Raw genomic sequence first — 19462 nt, 5'->3', positions numbered from 1 at the left:
CAGAGAAATGAACGAATATTAACAGCCTGAGCAGTTAGTTCCCACCCCCTCCAACACAGGCACACCATTCTCAGGATCACCCCTTCTCAGGCCTTTCTTTCTCCAGACCTACCTCAAAGGTACACATTCAAAGCATTTACTGTTCTCAAAGATGTGTGCTCACAACAGCTCTAGTCATAACTTCCGCCCAGTCCCACTCTCCCAGACTCCTCCCCAAGAGAGCCTTGGGGTATATGAGAAGTGGGTCTAGCTGGAGAACAGCGAGCTCACAAAGACCAAACCCCTGAATGCTCCCTGACTCGATTCACATGTGCACTTGTGAAAATCAGGGCGAGCTCCTCCAAGCCCAGCTGTGTACCCTAAGTGATGCCAGAGAGCGGGCGCAGAGCTACCTGCGCGGTGGGGCTGGTGAGTTAGCCCAGGTAACTCGGTTCTCTCCTCTTAGACCACCCGCCTACTGGGGTCCCAGCCGTCGGTACGAAAGCGCCAGGCGGGGTGATGCCCAGAAGGGCTGGGAGCGACGGAGCTCCCCAGGCACCCAGTTGAGCTCCGCGGCGCGGTCTGATTACGTCATTCATCCCCGCCCACCGACTGGAAGGTGATTGGCTTGTTGGCTAGGGGGCGCGGCCCCAGCGGCTGAGGCGAGCGGCAGCGCGCGATCGGTTGGTCCAGCCCTCCGGCCTCGAGGTTACAGGCCGGACTCGGTGCCTTCGGATACCGGCTGGCGGCAGGCATGGCTGGAATCCCCGCGCCAGGCAGCAGGAGAAGGAGCGGGCCCCAGGCACCCAGTTCTGGCCCGCCGTCCAGCATCCAGCACCCTCCGAGCAAGCGGGCCCGGGGCTTCCTCGCGGCCGCCCCCCCAGACCCAGAAGACCCATTCGGCGCGCACGGGGATTTCACCGCCGACGACCTGGAGGAGCTCGACACCCTCGCGTCACAGGCCCTGAGCCAGTGCCCGAACGCGGCTCCGGACGTGTCCAGTGAGTGCGCCTTTTCCCCGAGGGTGGTGCAGACCTCGCTAGACCCACTAGATGGCTGTGGCTTAAGAACCCCACGACCGCTGTTCCGGTGTCTTGAACTCACACTGCCACTTCACCTTTTAAAAATATAGAAACAGTTTGATTTAAGCAGCGGCGTGTCCCAAAAGGTCCTTTGATTTGGGGGAGAAATGTATCAGGAGTGTCAAACAGCCGATTTGGAATACCGAAAGCTAGGTTAACATTTTACTTTAGTTTCTATACTTTGGACCAGTAAGGTTCTTAGTTCTTAACAGAGATCCTTGCAACACGACTACCACCACCAGCAGAATCATCACTACCTACACATGGGGACCCATCATTATGACAGGTTTGGGAGGCTTTAGATCTAATGAAGACCACCTTTTCCCTTGGGCCGCATGAACATAAGAGGGGCCTGGCAGAGGCAAGAGATAAAAGAGATTCATTCTTTTATACAACCAATAAATCGTACTTAGGTGCCCAAACATTAGGAGCTGCAGACATTTAGCAATAAACAAAAGACAAAAGCCCCCTCCTTCATGGAGCTTACCCTCATTCTAGTGAAGTCTTGTGGGGCTCCCAGGAAGAGAAATCTCTACATGGATGTCTTACATGCATCTTATATTCCACACAATCATTTCCTGGAAACCCAGTCATCCACCAGTATCTCCAGCATGGTGCCTGGCGAAGCATTCAGAAAACACTCAGAACATTTGATAACCAAATGTTCTGCATGGCAATGACTAGCACCACTCTCAATCATGTAGCACAAGGCAGGCAACAGCTCCCTTTCCTTGACCATGGATCTGATTCCTTTCCAAATCCTGTAACTTTACCTTCTTCATCCATCTCTGGAATCCATCCTCTCTGCATCATCTCTGCCATCTCCCTGATCTGTGTTACCATCACCCCTCTCCAGACAATAGTCTGCTAAATTGTTCCCACATTTCCAGTTATGACTCAAGTCAGAGTTTATACCACAGCCAGAGTGATCTTTTCAAAACTAGAATCTCCGTGTCACACACAGATACACGTGAACATCCCTACTGAAAGCCTTTAATGACTTCACACTACTTCTAGTATAAAGATCAAAATCCTTAACATGGCCAGCAAGGCCCAGCATGGCCTGTCCCTTTCCCTCTCCTTCTTTGGGTTCTAGCCACACTAACCTTCCTTCATTCCTTGAATTCTCCCTGCTTCCTTACAATACAGAAACTGCACATTGCTGTTTCTTACACACTGAGTGTTCTTTCCATCTATTCCCCATCGCCACTCACCTGGTTAGTTCCTGCCTGTTCTTCAGCTCTCCATTCAGTCATCACTTACCTGGGGAAGCCTTCTATTCATCCCGTTGGATCAAAGCCCCTATTATAGGCTTTCCTATATTTGCTCTTCTCTGCAGCTCTTATAACAGTTGAAATTTTACATTTATTCTTGTGTTTTTGAGTGTCATGTAAGCTCCATGAGTGTAAGGACTGTATCCATTTTGCTCACCATTGTACCTTTCTTTAGAGGCTAAAGCCTGGCATATTTTAGGTGCTCAGTAAATATCGTTGAATAATAGATCACTGAGTTCTGACCAGTGAGATTCCCACAGCACCTTTCAGCCTTTAGATGAGACTCTTAAAACTGGGTGCAGAATGGGGAGAGGGTGACAGCTTCTGTTATTTCCTGAGGATTGATTCATGTTCTTATGTTGTAAAATACCTGTAGTGCTTACTAGATCTTTCTCTAATTTGCTTTCAAAAGTGATTGTCTGGCTAAAGTGGGAAAATGTTGGGTCCTAAAAAGTATACGGGAACTGCTTTTTACAGATGTTCATAAGGTCCCCAGATTAGATGGGATGTCAAAAAATCCTTCAAGGAAAAACAGAGAAAATGTTCCAGTTAAAGATAATTTTGAATTAGAGTTACTTCAGGCACAGTACAAAGAGCTTAAAGAAAAGGTAAGTGATTTAACTTGTGGCTTTTGTAGTTAATTCATTCACTTACGCATGTGTTATAAAGCATTATACAATAAAATATATAGAAGTTTTAAAACAAGAGTCCAGATTCATCCCCATGAATTGGGGGAAAGAAAGCCAGAAAATTTTGGTTGAAACTAAATCCTGAGATTCCTAACAACTAGGGCAAGAAAGGAAACACTGTAAACCATATACAAAAAGAGATACAAACTTTCTGTTGTAGCACTGAGATAAATTTATAGCCTATGTCTTATATAAGAAACAACATCATAATGGTTGCTATTTTCATTAGCAGTTTTGCAAAAAAGCAAACATTCTTCATATGACTATCTATAGGTCCCTAGAAAAACCAAGAACATAATGTAGAATTTTAGTTCTGTGAAGTGTGTGACCCAGATTGTTTAATACCTCTTAGAGCCTATAGAATCTGCATGCAGAAGTGACAAGTGTGTCCTTAAGGTATCTTGCTGAATATCCACTGTCCCAGGAATGGGCCTAGCAGATCACGGTGATGTCTGATTGGTACAGATATATTTTGAGCACTCTGGTCTGTTGGACATGTTTTAAATGTGTTTCTTCATCTCCCCAGCTACATGTTGAAACATGTACATATATAATTTTCCCTTACAAACTTTTCACAACATCAATTTGGGATTTACAGATGAAGGCAATGGAAGAAGAAGTGCTCATTAAAAGTGGAGAAATTAAAATTTTACGGGACTCACTGCATCAGACAGAATCCATTCTAGAGGAACAGAGAAGATCACATTTCCTTCTTGAGCAAGAGAAAACTCAAGCACTCAGTGACAAAGAAAAAGAATTCTACAAAAAGGTGACCCAGAGCATTTGTTTTGCTTGTATGGACATCAGCTTTGCCTGCTCAATGAGTTCCTTTAGAAGCAATGACTAAAGTTGCTTATAGATCTTCCAGGAAGATTTCAACAGTTGTTTGTCTTAAATACTTTCACTACCAACTAATTGCATGCACTTTTCTCCAGGCTCTGAGGTTTGGAAAAGGACTTAGATGAAACTCTGCTTTGCTGTGGTAGTCTAAGTTACTAGCTCACACTTTGCAGAAACAGCTAAAATTAGTGGGTTTTTTGTTGTGTGTTTTTTTTTGTTTTTTGGCAGATCAGAAACCCAGTTAACCTAGCTTAGGCCAAAAGAAAATGTATTGGCTTCCATAACTAGGTCTGGGAAAACAGGTGTGCTGGGGCCTCAAAAGACTCAAGATTTGCCACGACTCATCTTTATTCTCTGTACTATTGATAGGCTCCATCCTTATGGTAGAGGATGTGTTCTCCAGGGGCTCCTGGGCTCATATTTCATAGCTCCAGAGCAGACTGAAGACCTAGGGTTCTTTATCTCCAAGTTTTAAAATTCTGGGGAAGGGCTTCCCCGGTGGCGCAGTGGTTGAGAGTCCGCCTGCTGATGCAGGGGACGTGGGTTCGTGCCCCGGTCTGGGAGGATCCCACATGCCGCGGAGCGGCTGGGCCCGTGAGCCATGGCCGCTGAGCCTGCGCGTCTGGAGCCTGTGCTCCACAACGGGAGAGGTCACAGCAGCGAGAGGCCCGCGTAACGCAAAAAAAAAAAAAAAAAAAAAAAAAATTCTGGGGAAGGCTCTAATTGGTCTAACCTGAGTCAGGTGCCTGCCTCTGAACTAGTCACTGTAATCAAAGAGATAATAGCTCCCATTCAAATCACATATTCAAAGGTAGGAAAATGATGTTTCTTAAGGGAGGGAGATACTGTTCTGGGGAGAAAAACAGTGGGTGTCCAGTATATACCACTTTCCTTCACTTCCCAAGGCTTCAAACTTAAGAACGTGGGCCTTATTCTGCCGTTACTTCATTCAGCAAACTTGGCAGTCTTTAAAGAAGCACTGACCTGTGCCCAAGACTAACAGCAGTAGTTGCCTTTCCATATACATGATGAAGAGCAATGGGTTTGCAATCAGACAAACCAGAGTTTGAATCTAGGCTTTATCATATTCAAGCGGTGACCTCAGGGTGATGACTTATGCTCTATGACTCATTTCCCTTATCTGTTCCAGAAAATAACCAGAAGGGCTGTCGTGAGACTTAAATGGTCCCGCCCTTGTGTCTGGTGCTGTGCCTGGGAATGGCAGCAGTTACCATTGGCCAGAACAGCAGGTCTCCCCACACTGTACAAGGTTTTGGTAAAACTCTTCTAAATACTCAGCCCAGACCTTCAGGAAGACTTGGATTGTGCACCACTATATTCACTAAAAGGTCTACATGTTACCGTGAGATATGGTACCTTGTCAAGCTCTGTGCTGGGCATTTTACATTCACCATTCTTACTTAATACCCCCAACCAGGAAGACAGGTACTTATGTTACAGATAAGCTGGAGTTCAGAGAGGCTGAGTAAATGGTATTTGAACCCTCACAAACTAACCAGCTATAGTTCAGGTCAAAATATCTTTCTAGAATACCATGTCATCTTTCAGGAAGAAGGTTAAAGCTTGATATTTTAGGACATTTATGTCACAGCAGAATTTTATACTATCTCTCATTGCTTGTTTTTCCTTTACTATCCTGAGATTTTGAAGCCCAGAGCTGTTTCTGTATATGTGATGAGGCCTCTATAAGTATGCTTCTTTTGCCTTCCAGCTCCAGTCATTGCAGTCTGAACTCCAGTTTAAAGATGCAGAGATGAATGAATTAAGGACAAAGCTTCAAAGCAGTGAACGAGCTAATAAACTAGCTGCTCCCTCCATTTCCCATGTCAGGTAATGATGGTGCTAGAGGGAAAATACAGTTTTGTATCGTTTAGTAAAAAGTCTGAATAACAATGTCAGGCTAGTCCTGAACAAAGGTCGTTTAGACTCTGCCACTGGGGCATAGATGCTCTTTCCTGAAGGCCTCAAAGATGGTTTGGATGAGACTAGAATGGTTTGGGGCATCATAGCATAAAGGCCCCGCACTCTAGAAGTGCTTCCTCCCTGTAGACTTTATAAACACAACACAGCTCCTCGGGATGAAAAGAGGCTGGAAAGATGCTCTCCAAACTTTTGGAGTGGACCAGTCTTCATTTTTATGTAATTTGTTTCAAATAAATGATTTTGCCCCAACTGTATTTCAGTCCCAACTGCTTGGAATATTTTTTCTCATTTGCTGTCCAGCAGTCCCCACCTTTCCTGCAGATGTGATCAGTTTGTTAATGGTCCGTCCTGTCCCCTGCCTGCCAAAGAAGTCTGGCACACTGTCAGGATCACCCTTGAAATTTGAACAGTGTGGGTCAGGTCGTCTTTTCCTGGTATTAAACATTCTGCTGCCTTTGCTTATAATGGGCAGGGTGTGAAATTGAACTTTTCTTGCCTTGCGTAGCCCAGGTAAGACAGGAGAGCAGAGGGAGTCCATCCTCACCTCTTTACACCAACAGGAGTGCCTCAGCATTGTCTGATCCAATCAGAGGGTTAAGACTGCTTCTCTAACATAAAGACCCTGGCACTAAGGCACTGGCTCAGTTTCCAAGTTGCAAGACACAATACACCTTTTTCTAGACCCTCTTTCTCCTGAAAATCTTTTCATTCAGTCCCTGACTATTATAAAAGAGGTTGTTCCAAACTAGTGGTTACCAGGAGGGAGAGGAAATGGGAAAAAGGCAATATAGAGGGATAGGGGAGTAAGAGGTATAAACTATTAAAGTATAAAATAAACTACAAGGATATATTGTACAACAAAGGGAATATAGCCAATATTTTATAATAACTATAAATGGAGTATAACCTTTAAAAATTATGAATCAGGGCTTCCCTGGTGGCGCAGTGCTTGAGAGTCCACCTGCCGATGCAGGGGACACGGGTTCGTGCCCCAGTCTGGGAGGATCCCACATGCCGCGGAGTGGCTGGGCCCGTGAGCCATGGCCGCTGGGCCTGCGCATCCGGAGCCTGTGCTCTGCAACGGGAGAGGCCACAACAGTGAGAGGCCCGCGTACCGCAAAAAAAAAAATTATGAATCACTATAGCATTTGCTTATAACTTATATAACATTATATAGCAACTATATTTCAATTAAAACAATGAGGTTGCAAACTGAAAAGATGTTTTGGTGGAACTGGAAATAGTAATGGAGTTATAGCCAATTCTTTTGGGTGATTGGAAGAAGGTGGAAGCAAATGAAAGATTTTTTTTTTCAACAATTTGAATCAAAATGCCTTGAATTTTGCATTGCTGTCCTGACAAAGAATAACAAACGTGTAATAGATAAAATTTTTGGTCAAATCACCTAGATAGGAAAAGTTTAAAGTTTGTTAGAAGTTTTATAACCAGGTATTTTACATGGTGTTAGCAGAATCATTACTTTGCTTTCATAGTTAACTTTTTCCAGTCCTAGGAAAAGCCCTTCTGTGGTTATAAAGCCAGAAGCATGTTCTCCACAACTTGGAAAACCATCTTTCCCTACAAAGGAGTCTTTTAGTGCTAACATGTCCCTTCCCCACCCCTGCCAGACCGATCCAGGATATAAGTCCCTGATGGGCAAAGAGGGTAAGTCAGTCTATCCATCATCTATTGCTCTATATCAGACTACTCGGACTTGAGCCTTGAAACATTTGAGTATTTATTTTCTCCTCGTTTCTGTGGGTCAGCAGTTCTGATAGCACAGTGGGGATGGTTTGTCTCTGTGGGCACTGAAGCCTTGTAGGGGGCTGGAGGATCTATTTCAAGGTGGCTCACTCACATGTCTGGCAGTGGAATTCCTTTCCACATGTGGGCCTTTCCACAGGGCTACTTGGCTGATCTCATAACCTGGTAGATGGCTTCCTCTAGAGCTAGCAAACCCAGAGAGATAGGTGGAAGCTATCCTTTTTATGGCCTAGCCTCAAAAGTCACATAGCATCACTTCTGCCACATTCTGTTTGTTAGAAGTGAGTCATTGAGTCTGGGCCAGGTTCAAGGGGAAGAAAACTAGGCTGCACCCTTTGAGGAGAAGTGTGTCAAAGAATTTGCAGGCATATTTTAAAACCTCCAGTCAGCATCCATTGCCATGCCAGAAACACAGCTAGTATGCAGGAATATGTGCTCCTTTCATCGCCCAGCTGAGTCCAGACTGAGGGAAGGCCACTGCTTTCTAGAGAGACAATCTAGCATCAGTAGGTTTTCACTCTGAGACTGTGCTATGCCAGTTTATCTTACAATTCAGATACATTGCCTTTCTCCTACCATCAACCCTTTCAAGTCATTAGCATCATGCCACCCCTGAGAACTACAGCTACTAACATTTTTGATATTTAGCAACTTCAGGAGAGGTTATCGGGTGGTGTTATGAGCAGGCAGTGGAGCCCACCAGCCTGGCCGAGAGTCCCAGTCACACTGCTTACTGGCTTGTATGATTTGAGCAAGTCCCTTAACCTCTGTGCATCAGTTTTCCCATATGTAAAACAGAGCCAATGATAACACCTCCTGGTTGGGTTGCTGTGAGGAACAAGAGAGCTAGCATGTATAAAGCTCTTAGAACAGTGTCTGGCACATAATAAGAATCATATAAAATGCTTTTATGTTTATTGCCTGATTTTGAAGTGGGGCAAACAATTTAATTTTCTTTTCCTTTCCTTTCCTTATGCAAGTTCCTGTTTTATATGAGGAAGGCAAAGATGTGAAGGTTCTTGAGTTGCTTTGGCTCTTGTTTTGATCCAAAGTTGAAGAAGTAGAACAATGTATGTTTTAAACTCATTACATTTAAGAGTTTCTGATATACTTGTGCTTTTGTGTTCCAGTTTTGATTAACATATTATCTGTTATTCAGAGAATAAGACCCACAGTCTGGGAGATGACCCGATAAAGCAAGAACAATCCCAGAAAAGGCTTATTGACAGCTGGATGCAGAGATCAAACACTCAAGGTACCAGAATGCCTGCTCCTTCTGCAGGAGGCCTTCCTGGGTCCGATCATCCTCTGTGATGCTGCAGTGGAATTGCCTAGGGAACTGTCCTGGGCTCAATCAGTACCCCAGGCAGTGCTTTAGAGGGTCCAAGGGAGTAGTAGTCTGTGGCTTAAGCAGAAGACTATAAAATGGAAGGGGCCAAGAGCAAGTATGCCTCCGAGCCTTCAGTACCCACAGGCGTCTCAAGGGAACTTAGTGGCAGTTTAGAGGATAGCTGGCATCACAGAAAAGCACTCTCATGTCAGAACCTTCTACAGTCACCTTGTCTTCTGCAGGCTCCATTTTGATAAACCTTCTCCTGAAGCAGCCTTTGATCCCAGGGTCATCCCTAGGTCTGTGCCACCTCCTGAGCAGTTGTTCTGAGGCTCCTACCGGCACCCTGTTCCAGCTACCCGGGCTTGGCAGGTAAGCATAAGACTCCTAAAAAGCTTGTTTGGAAGAAGTTTCCAGGAAGCAAGTCCCTATCTGGTCCTGACCGGCCTAGGAGGTCTGCTTTGGGCAGGAAAACTAGAGAATTTAGCAGGCAGGTTGTTTGGGTCCCTTGACCTTATCTCCCTCTCACACTTGTGTGTTTTCTTTTGTGTCTGTTGCTAGTACCTTGACTGGGATTTCAAGCCTGAGGACCACAGGTTCTTGTGATGGGTCATTTCCCCTCTTGGCCCTGAGAGAAGCACAGACCCTGGCACTTACTGGACTGAATCTGGTGGCCAGGAATGAAGGCTCCTGTGACAGAGACCCAGCAGAGGGAGGCGGAAGGGCCTTCCCACTCTGCCAGCTTCCTGGAGCTGTGCACCTCCTCCCCCTGGTACAGTTCTTTATCGGCTTACACTGCCAGGCTCTGCAGGATTTGGCAGCAGCCAAGAGAAGCGGAGCGCCTGCGGACTCACCGACACATCCCTCCTGTGTGAGCTCTGGGGTAGAGGCCAGCCCCGAGGACTCACTTTGCAACCTGGAAGGCTTCTCTGTGGCTTCACTAAGCGTTCTTCAGCACCTGGTGTGCCACAGCGGAGCAGTCATTTGCCTGTTACTATCAGGAGCAGGCGCCGATTCTGCTGCTAGGGAAGGAGACCAGAGCCTGGTTGACGGACATGGTCGTGGGGATGTGACCTCAGCCCCAGGGAGGCTTGCTGGTGACCAAGGCCAGCATCCACTATTGAAGATGCTTCTTCAACTTTTGGCTTTCTCTTCTGCAGCAACAGGTCACCTTAAAGCCAGTGTCCTCAGCCAGTGCCTTAAGGTTTTGGTGAAATTAGCTGAAAATGCTTCCTTTGATTTCCTGCCCAGGTATAACGCAGCATGGGAGTCATGATTCCTTGTGGGTCTTACCCGGCCTCTTGAGGTCTGTCCTGTGGCCCCTGTACTTGTTCCCATCTTGACTCGTCCATACTGCTCAGCTCTAAGCCTTGGTTTAGGTTCTTAGCTAGAGTTCTGAAGTGATGGGAAGTGGGGCCAGGGGTTAGAAGAACCAAGGAAGTGGTTTATTTGGCTTAGTTCTGCCTCTGGATAGTAGGTAAGCAAAAGACACATGTGATAAAAGAAGGCTGCTAGTCACTATGGAAGAGTGTCCTGCCCCCGAAACAGACAAAGGTTGAATCAAGAGGCCTTTGAACCTGGGACATGGATCAGGTGAAGACTAGATTTCACAGCCACATTGAAGTTTAGTTTGGTGGGGTTCCCTGAAGAAGCAGAGGGTGTGTGGAGGGTCTGCAGCTACAAGCTGACCTTGCTGGGCATCTGCCCATCATCATGGTGTCCACCACTGGCATGAGCCACAGGTTACTTGCTCTTCTTAAGGTTTGTTGCGAAACACTGTTGTCATAAATTCCTAGCTTGGGATTCCAGACCCTCAACACTGGGAGGGTAAACACCACCCAGCCAATCCCCTCGTCCTGTCATCCCATCTCCCCCTCAGCATTCCGCCAAGAGGCCAGTTCCTCTGTTGGATGTCTCTTAAGCCTTTTTGTCTCTGAACTCAGAATACCTGTTTGCTAAAAACACTTCTGGATCCTGGTTTCCATATGAATATATTCTGGCTTGTCTGGTGCATCCTAAAGGTGGTGCTTAGAGCTAGACACAGTGTACTGCAGAGTAGTGTGAGCAGCAAGGTAGGCGTGTTACCATCACCCAGGTGCCTGGCAGGGGGCCCAGCTCATGGTGGCTGATTGCTTCTTTTTTTATTATTGAGTCTTCTCTTTCCTTTTATTTTTTTTAATTCCGTAGTGCTTTACAGTTTCCAAAAGTTTCACACACGATTTCATATAATCCCATAACAATGCTTTTTTTAAATCCCCTACCGCTATATTGCCCTTCCTCCCTTCCCTCTCCCCACTGGTAACCACTAGTTTGTTTTCTGTGTCTGTAAGCCTGTTTCTTTTTTGTTTTGTTCACTAGTTTGCTGTATTTTTTAGATTCCACATACGATATCATACAGTATTTGCCTTTCTGTCTGACTTACTTCACTTAGCATAATGCCCCCCAAGGCCATCCATGTTGCTGCAAATGGCAAAATTTTGTTCTTTTTTATGGCTGAGTAGTATTCCAGTGTGTGTGTGTGTGTGTGTGTGTGTGTGTGTACGTGTACCACATCTTCTCTATCCATTCATCTGTTGATGGTTGCTTCCATACCTTGGCAATTGTAGATGACGCTGCTATGAACATTGGGGTGCATGTTTCTTTTCAAAGTAGTGTTTTTGGTTTTTTTCAGATATATACCCGGGAGTGGAATTGCTGGGTCACATGGTACTTCTACTTTTAATTTTTTGAGAAACCGCTATACTGTTTTCCACAGTGGCTGCACCAGTTTACATTCTGCCAACAGTGTAGGATGGTTCCCTTTTCTTCACATTTGTTGTGTTCTTTTTGATGATAGCCATTCTGACTGGTGTGAGGTGATATCTCATTGTGGTTTTGATTTGCATTTTCCTGATGATGAGTGATATTGAGCGTCTTTTCATGTGCCTGTTGGCCATCTGGATGTCCTCTTTGGAAAAATGTCTTTTCAGTTCTGCCCATTTTTTGATTGGGTTGTTTGTTTGATGTTGAGTTGTATGAGCTGTTTGTATATGTTGGATATTAACCCCTTATCGGTCATATCACTTACAGTTATCTTCTCCCATTCAACAGGTTGTGTTTTCATTTTGTCGATGGTTTCCTTTGTTGTGCAAAAGGTTTTAAATTTAATTAGGTCCCATTTGTTTATTTTTGCTTTTGTTTCCTTTGCTTTAGGAGATGGATCCAAAAAAAAAAAATTTGCTGCTATTTATGTCAAAGAGTGTTCTGCCTATGTTTTCCTCTAGGAGTTTGATAGTAGCTGGTCTTCCCTTTAGGTCTTTAATCCATTTTGAGTTTATTTCTGTATATGGTGTTAGAGAATGTTCTAATTTCATTGTCTTACAAGTAGCTGTCCAGTTTTCCCAGCACCACTTATTGAATAGACTGTCTTTTCTCCACTGTATAGTCTTGCCTCCTTTGTTACAGATTAAATGACCTTAGGTATGTAGGTTTATTTCTGGGCTCTCTATTCAGTTCCGTTGATCTATGTGTCTGTTTTTGCACCAGTACCATACTGTTTTGACTACTGTAGCGCTGTAGTATAGTCTGAAGTCAGGGAGTATGATTCCGCCAGCTCTGTTCTTCTTTTTCAAGATTATTTTGGCTGTTTCAGGGTCTTTCATGTTTCCATATAAATTTAAAATTTTATTCTAGGTTCTGTGAAAAATGCCATTGGTAACTTGATAACAATTGCACTGAATCTGTAGATTGCCTTGGGTAGTATAGGCATTTTGACAGTATTGATTCTTCCAATCCAAGAACAGGGTATATCTTTCCGTTTATGTCGTCTTCAATTCCTTTCATCAGTGTCTTATAGTTTTTGGAGTACAGGCCTTTTGCCTCCTTAGGTAGGTTTATTCTTAGGTGTTTTATTCTTTTTGATGCGATGGTAAATGGGATTGTTTCCTTAATTTCTCTTTCTGATAGCTCATTGCTAGTGTATAGAAATGCAACAGATTTCCGTATATTAATTTTGTATCCTGCAACTTTACCAAATTCATTGATGAGCTCTAGTAGTTTTCTGGTGGCACCTGTAGGATTTATGTATAGTATAATGTCATCTGCAGACAGTGACAGTTTTATTTCTTCCTTGCCAATTTGGATTCCTTTTTATTTCTTTTTCTTCTGATTGCTGTGGTTAGGACTTCCAAAACTATGTTGAATAAAAGTGGTGAGAGTGCTCATCCTTGTCTTCTTCCTGATCTTAGAGGAAATGCTTTCAGCTTTTCACCAATGAGTATGATTTTTTTTAATTTGATTTATTTATTTGGGCTGCATTGGGTCTTAGTTGTGGTATGTGAGATCTTCGTTGAGGCATGCGAGATCTTTAGTTGCAACGCATGGTCTCTTCATTGTGGCACACGGGCTTCTCTCTAGTTGTGGCATGTGGGTTTTCTCTTCTCTAGTTGTGCGTGCAGGGTCCAGAGTGTGTGGACTCTGTAGTTGTGGCGCGCAGGCTCCAGAGTGTGTGGGCTCTGTAATTTGCAGCATGTGAGCTCTCTGAGGCACACAAGCTTAGTTGCCCCGAGGCACATGGGATCTTAGTTCCCCGACCAGGGATCAAACCTGCGTCCCCTGCTTTGGAAGGTGGATTCTTTACCACTGGACCACCAGGAAAGTCCCTACCAATATGATGTTAGCTGTGGGTTTTTCATATATGGCCTTCATTATGTTGAGGTATGTTCCCCTCTATGCCTACTTTCTGGAGTTTTTCTCTTAAATGGATGTTGAACTTTGTCAAAAGCTTTTTCTGCATCTATTGAGATGATCACATGGTGTTTATTCTTCAGTTTGTTAATGTGGTATATCACATTGATTGATATGTGGATATTGAAAAATCTTTGCATCCGTTTCTTTTTAAATGAATGAATTCCAGGAACCACATTTTTAGCAGTTCTCTTGGTAGATATATCATCATTCTATTCCTGTTGAGCTTGTCCACAATAACATCAAAAAACAGCCATTTAATGGGTGCTTACTGCAGGCCAGACACAGATGCCTTCTGTTCACTAGCTTGGATGGCACCCTCAGAGCCCTGTTGTCTTCACGCCCAGTACAGAGCCTGGCTCACTGTGAGCACTCAGTGTTTGTTGAATGAATAAACCCCATGTTGAGGTAGGGAAACTTGTCTGAAACCCCAGATGGAGTATGCTAGATCAGCCAGTTAGGCTCCTGAATCATTGTTCTTGATCACTGTCTGATGCCACCTCCCACACAGTGCTTCTCTGAATTCCTTCGTGCTTGCAGGCTGAACCCCATTACCACACAGCTTCTTGTTCACCTTGAAGTAAAAGCCAGGGACAGGTGCTCCCAAGGCTCCATAGCAGTATACGATACAACATGAGCAGCCAGGCAGGCTGTGATCTCCTATGAAAGGCACCACTGCCCACCCAGGCTTGAGGGCACATCATCCCCTCAGACTCTTGTCTTCCCACTGCATCTGTTTTAGGGGTAGGTCCAGCGTAGCTCCCCAGGTACTGGCATGGCAGGCGCTTTTGAACAAAAAGTTCTCATCCCCAGCTCAGCCAGGGCAGCATGACGTATTTATTGTGCATTTAGGGGCTGTGCCAAAAAAATTTTTTCATTTAAAAAGGCGCATCTGATGCTGTCAAAAATAATTTGGAAACCACTGTGTTGTATATAAAGATGGATTTTTTTAGTTTCAGGGGCCACTTCTGGCCTAATAATGAAATTAGGTAGTAACTGGTTAAATTCCAGTTTCCCACAAAGTTCCACACTCCCTGGTGACTAGAAACATTCAGCTTGTCTCTCATACAGGATTTGCTCTAAAATGAGTTCGCCCCAAAAACACCTTGCTTCCTAATGGTGTACAAGGAATATTCTTAACCCTCGGTGCCGTGCGCATGAAAAGGGACATACCCGCAGAACTGCCCCTCCCCCCACCCATGAGGCTGTGTGGGTTGAGCAAAAAGCAGTGCTTGTCTTTGGACTCGGTTCCTTGGTAATGAATGCGCCATCCCTTTGCCCCCAAGACCAGGGGGAGAGTGCCCAAGCCCCTCACCATGCACACCCTGAGTGTGTACCTTCTCATACGTGGCGGCAGAGGAGCTGGTGTTTCCCGACAAGTGGGGAAAATGAAGTCTTCCTTGCCCAGCGAGTGGTCTCATAAGATCCAACCATAGCCAAGTCCACATTGTTGCTGCTGATGCCTGGCCAGTCCTCTGGTGGTGGGCACAGGACGTTTCTCTCACACTCAAGTTGAACCTGCCTCCCTGTTTGGGAGCAGAGGCAGGAAGGAGCCCAAGAGTAGTGCAGAGGGCCGGCACCCGAGGTCCAGGGGGGCACCTCGTATTTGCTGGGTGGCACTGTGCCAGGTAAGGGCCTGTCATCTCTAAGGGATGACAGGCCCTGTCCCTCACAGCAGTCCCACAGTGAAGGGTAGTACCCACTCGTTCACCTGAAACAAGTATCAGCAAGTAGGGTGGCATTTGAACTCAGGTCTGTCTGAATCGAGTCTCCTTTTTACTGGCCTCTTCAATTTCCTGTTGCCTATCGTGAAAGGTGAGGGTGAGTTATGGGATTGGTTTGGAGGTGTCACATCTCTCTGGGGCCCTGTGTTTCAGGTTCCAGTGCGTGTTCCGGGTGCTGCCACAGTGCCTGCGCCCAGAGACACCCCTGCCTAGTGTGCTGCTGACTATTGAGCTCCTGTCCCTCCTGGTGGACCATGAGAAGCTTGCACCTCAGCTCTGCTCCCACCCGGGTAAAGCAGGCCAGGGGCGTGCGTCTGGACTCCTGCAGCTTGGAGGGAAGGGTGGTGGCAGGGGCAGGTCCAGGGCCTCCTGAGGGCTTCTGCAGCTTGTACCTCAGGCACTGGGTGAGAAGGCGGATCCTGAGTGAGAGGTGGTGTGTCCTTTCCAGAAGGCTGCCTCCTGCTGCTGCTGTACATGTACATCACATCGAGGCCTGACAAAGCCGCCTCGGAGACACAGTGGCTTCAGCTGGAACAAGAGGTAAAGACACCAGAGCCCCTTTTGTGCTGCTCACCAACCCACCCCACCCCACTCCATCCCATGTAAGAGCCACTCTTCTCCTTCCTCTGGGAATTAAAGGAAGCTTTAATTCATTTTGGTAACACGTTGAGCCACTAGCAAGGTAAACTCATTTGGGGGGCTCCATACTACACAGATACAGTACAGTCGGAGCCCAGGGTATCCTGGGACTTGGCAAAGTTGCCTGGTGGCTGGAGGTGGGCACGGAGGCAGGTGGGTCAGTGGTGAGACACAGGTGTTGGTCCTGAGTGTCTCCTGGGAAGGTCCCAAAACACTACCACCTCTTGGATCCCATTAGTGCAGACAAGCAGTTGCTGAGGCAACTGGAGCTCTTGTAGAAGGCTGAGAAAGCCCTCCCTGTGACCAGGGCCTCACTGTGCCATGGATGGGACAGTCTGTTCTTGTTCTAGGCTGTGTGGCTCCTGGCTAAGCTTGCTGTGCAGAGCCCCTCCTCCCCAGTCACTGGTTCCAGCTGCCAGTGCAACGTGGAGGTGAGTGCCGGGGGCAGGCAGGGGCCGACAGTGGGCAGCTCTGCTGGTGAATGACAGGGCCCCGTGAAAGCATCCCATGCTCCTTCACCAGGGCTAGACCCTGGTGCCACTGTTCAGAACCTTCCTCACCCGGGTGGCTAGGAAAGATGCTGCCCAGCTAAGCAGGTTGTCAGGGTGCAGGGACCACCTGACCTGACCTCAGCCTGTGCCCTCCCTCAGGTAGTCAGAGCACTCACGGTGATGCTGCACAGACAGTGGCTGACTGTGCGGAGGGCAGGGGGGCCCCCGAGGACTGACCAGCAGAAGCGGACGGTGCGGTGTCTGCGAGATACAGTGCTGCTGCTGCACAGTCTGTCCCAAAAGGACAAGCTTTTCACTGTGCACTGCGTGGAGGTCCTGCATCAGTACGACCAGGTGATGCCAGGGGTCAGCATGCTGATTCGAGGGCTTCCTGACGTGACAGGCTGTGAAGGTGAGCCTGCAGGAGGGCCCCTCCCTGCCCCAGCCCACATGTGGAGTTTGCCCTGAAGTTCATGGACAAATCAGACTACCTGGCCTTAGGTCAGCAGTGCTCCATCCACACAGCCTTTGCCGGCACGGGGGCCATTTTTTTTCTTCCCTGTCCGGTTCTTCTCTCAGCATATCAGCCTGCCTTTTGCTCATACCTACTGAGTCGGCCTGGCAGAGCCACGGTTTTTCCAGAAACATCCCTGTCTGAATTGCCTTTGTATTATTTTGCTTGCAGTAGCTGAGGGAGCAAGGCCTGGGCGTGGAAGGGACTGCTTAGTTCCTGTGGGCCTGGTGGGGAGGAGAGGTGGGACCTCCCCCAGTCCCAGCACCTTCAGGCAGGACTTCACCACAGAACCCTCTTGTTTTTGGCTCAGAGGCAGCCCTGGATGATCTCTGTGCCGCGGAGGCTGATGTGGACGACCCCGAGATGGACTGTGGCTGAGGCCTGTGAGCATCGAGCCACATGGTGGCACCAACACCACCACTTTCCGTACCTCATCCCCTGATTAAAAGCAGTGACTGGCTGTTAAAGAAAAGGCCAGCCTTATGTTTCCTGAGTCTGATCTGTGTCGGCTAAGTGGGAGGGACAGAGCAGGAGGAGGACCCAGGGAAGGCTGAGATCCTTCTTCCTGTTCCTGGCCAGCAGCCCCACGGTAATGAATCTGCTTTGAGGAAGGAGCCCTGCCTTGCCCTGCCCTGCCTTGCCCTGCCCTGCCTGTGGAATTGTCCTGAGTCATCACTTTCGCCTGAGGCCATGGGAAGAAACCATTGTGTGGCAGGGAAGAAGGTGGCCCTCAGCCCAGGCCTAAACCAGGGAGGCAGGGAAGAAGGTGGCCCTCAGCCCAGGCCTAAACCAGGGAGGCCTGGGAAAATGGGGCCAAGGGGTGGGTGCAAAATGGCCACGGCAGGGACTCCCAGCAGGCTCAAGTCCTGGAGCTAGCCTGCCCCATAGCCCTGTCCTCCCGGTTTGAGGGCGGGAGGGCCCTGGTGCATTGTGCCAGCCAGCAGGCCCACAGCGAGAGGTCTGAGGAGGCCTTTGGGGATAGCACTGTGGGTGCCTGGGGAGGGACAGGTGTTGGCAGGAGGGACAGCCCAGGCAGGCTGACAAGCGGGGCGGGCCTTGCTCACACCAGCCGCTGGGCGGGCTCAGGCCGAGTTTCACTTCCCGCCACTGCTGCCAGCAGCAAGAACCAGCTGGAGAGCGTGCAGCACCCTGAGTCATTGCTGCCTGCCTGCTACTCGGTAAGTGAGGACCCCCGAGGGGAGGGGGTAGGGTGGGAGGGCGTGGGTACCTGCCCCACCAACCCTCACCAGACTAAGCGGGCACTAGGGGGAGGAGCCAAGCCTTCCCCTGAACAGAAAACAGTGTGCTGGTCCCACTAAGAAAGCCACCCCACCCTCCCTGGCTTCCTGCCCTGGAAATGGGTCCTGGAGCTCAGCAACAGTGCCTCCCCATGCAGGGAAGGCCAGAGGGGTGCTCCTGCCCACCCCACCCCACTTGCCTTACCTCTTATCACTGGGCATTCACACACCCACCACCCACCCCATGCTCCTCCCCAGGCTCAGCGGCAGATACCCACCATGGGCTCGCAGGCCTTGCCCCCGGGTCCTGTGCAGACCCTCATCTTCTTGGACCTGGAGGCCACTGGCCTGCCCTTCTCCCAGCCCAAGGTCACAGAGCTATGCCTGCTGGCCATCCACAGATGGGCCCTGGAGAGACTTCCTACCCCTCAGGGGCCTCCTTCAACAGTGCCCCCACCACCCCGGGTGCTGGACAAGCTCTCCCTGTGCGTGGCTCCGGGGAAGGCCTGTAGCCCTGCAGCCAGTGAGATCACAGGCCTGAGCACACCTGTGCTGGCTGCACACGGGCGTCAATGCTTCGATGCCAACCTGGCCAACATGCTCCGAGCCTTCCTGCAGCGCCAACCACAGCCCTGGTGCCTTGTGGCACACAACGGTGACCGCTACGACTTCCCCCTGCTCCAGGCAGAGCTGGCTGTGCTGGGGCTTGCCAGTGCTCTGGAGGGCGCCTTCTGTGTGGATAGCATTGCTGCCCTGAAGGCCCTGGAGCAAGCTGACAGCCCCTCAGAGCACGGCCCAAGGAAGAGCTACAGCCTGGGCAGCATCTACATGCGCCTGTACGGGCAGGCCCCACCAGACTCACACACAGCCGAGGGTGACGTCCTCGCCCTGCTCAGCATCTGTCAGTGGAGGCCACGAGCCCTGCTGCGGTGGGTAGATGCTCACGCCAGGCCCTTCAGCACCGTCAAGCCGATGTATGTGGTCACAGCCTCGACTGGAACCAGCCCAAGGCCATCTGCTGCTACGGCCACGGTACCCCTGGCCAGAGCCAGGGGCACCAGCCCCAACCGTGGTGGAAACAGGAACCCTAAGCCCCTTTCCCCAGTGAAGAGCCCTGGAGCCCCACCCAGGGAGGGACTGCTGGCCCCACTGGGCCTGCTGGCCTTCCTGACCTTGGCAGTAGCCACGCTGTATAGGCTGTCCTTGGCCATACCCGGGCAGTAGGCCAA

At 48.4% G+C, this 19462-nt stretch overlaps 2 protein-coding genes across 2 annotated transcripts; both read left to right on the top strand.

Annotated features, from left to right (window-relative positions):
• Positions 1-733: 733 nt before the first annotated feature.
• On the top strand, positions 734-17436 carry ATRIP (ATR interacting protein; the record flags this gene model as incomplete). Its single annotated transcript, XM_082847915.1, has 13 exons — positions 734-980; positions 2813-2943; positions 3623-3793; positions 5597-5715; positions 7316-7473; positions 8732-8827; positions 9145-9274; positions 9464-10153; positions 15505-15641; positions 15800-15891; positions 16341-16421; positions 16641-16893; positions 17306-17436. The coding sequence occupies 13 exons, from the start codon at positions 734-736 to the stop codon at positions 17371-17373; spliced, it is 2373 nt and encodes a 790-aa protein (XP_082704041.1). The 3' UTR covers positions 17374-17436.
• A 700-nt stretch (positions 17437-18136) lies between these two features.
• TREX1 (three prime repair exonuclease 1) lies at positions 18137-19459 on the top strand. The gene is made up of 2 exons (XM_082847695.1): positions 18137-18173; positions 18492-19459. The coding sequence occupies exon 2, from the start codon at positions 18513-18515 to the stop codon at positions 19455-19457; it is 945 nt and encodes a 314-aa protein (XP_082703821.1). The 5' UTR covers positions 18137-18173; positions 18492-18512; the 3' UTR covers positions 19458-19459.
• Positions 19460-19462: the final 3 nt, after the last annotated feature.

The sequence above is a fragment of the Leucopleurus acutus genome, assembly GCF_964270905.1.
Source record: "Leucopleurus acutus genome assembly, chromosome: 10".
Classification (NCBI taxonomy): domain Eukaryota; kingdom Metazoa; phylum Chordata; class Mammalia; order Artiodactyla; family Delphinidae; genus Leucopleurus; species Leucopleurus acutus.
The sequence above is the reverse complement of the archived record's forward strand: the minus strand, read 5'-3'. Positions and strand labels throughout refer to the sequence as shown.

Excerpts from the sequence above, each read along its gene's own strand:
- TREX1 (XM_082847695.1), top strand. The coding sequence starts at position 18,513 with ATGGGCTCGCAGGCCTTGCCCCCGGGTCCTGTGCAGACCCTCATCTTC.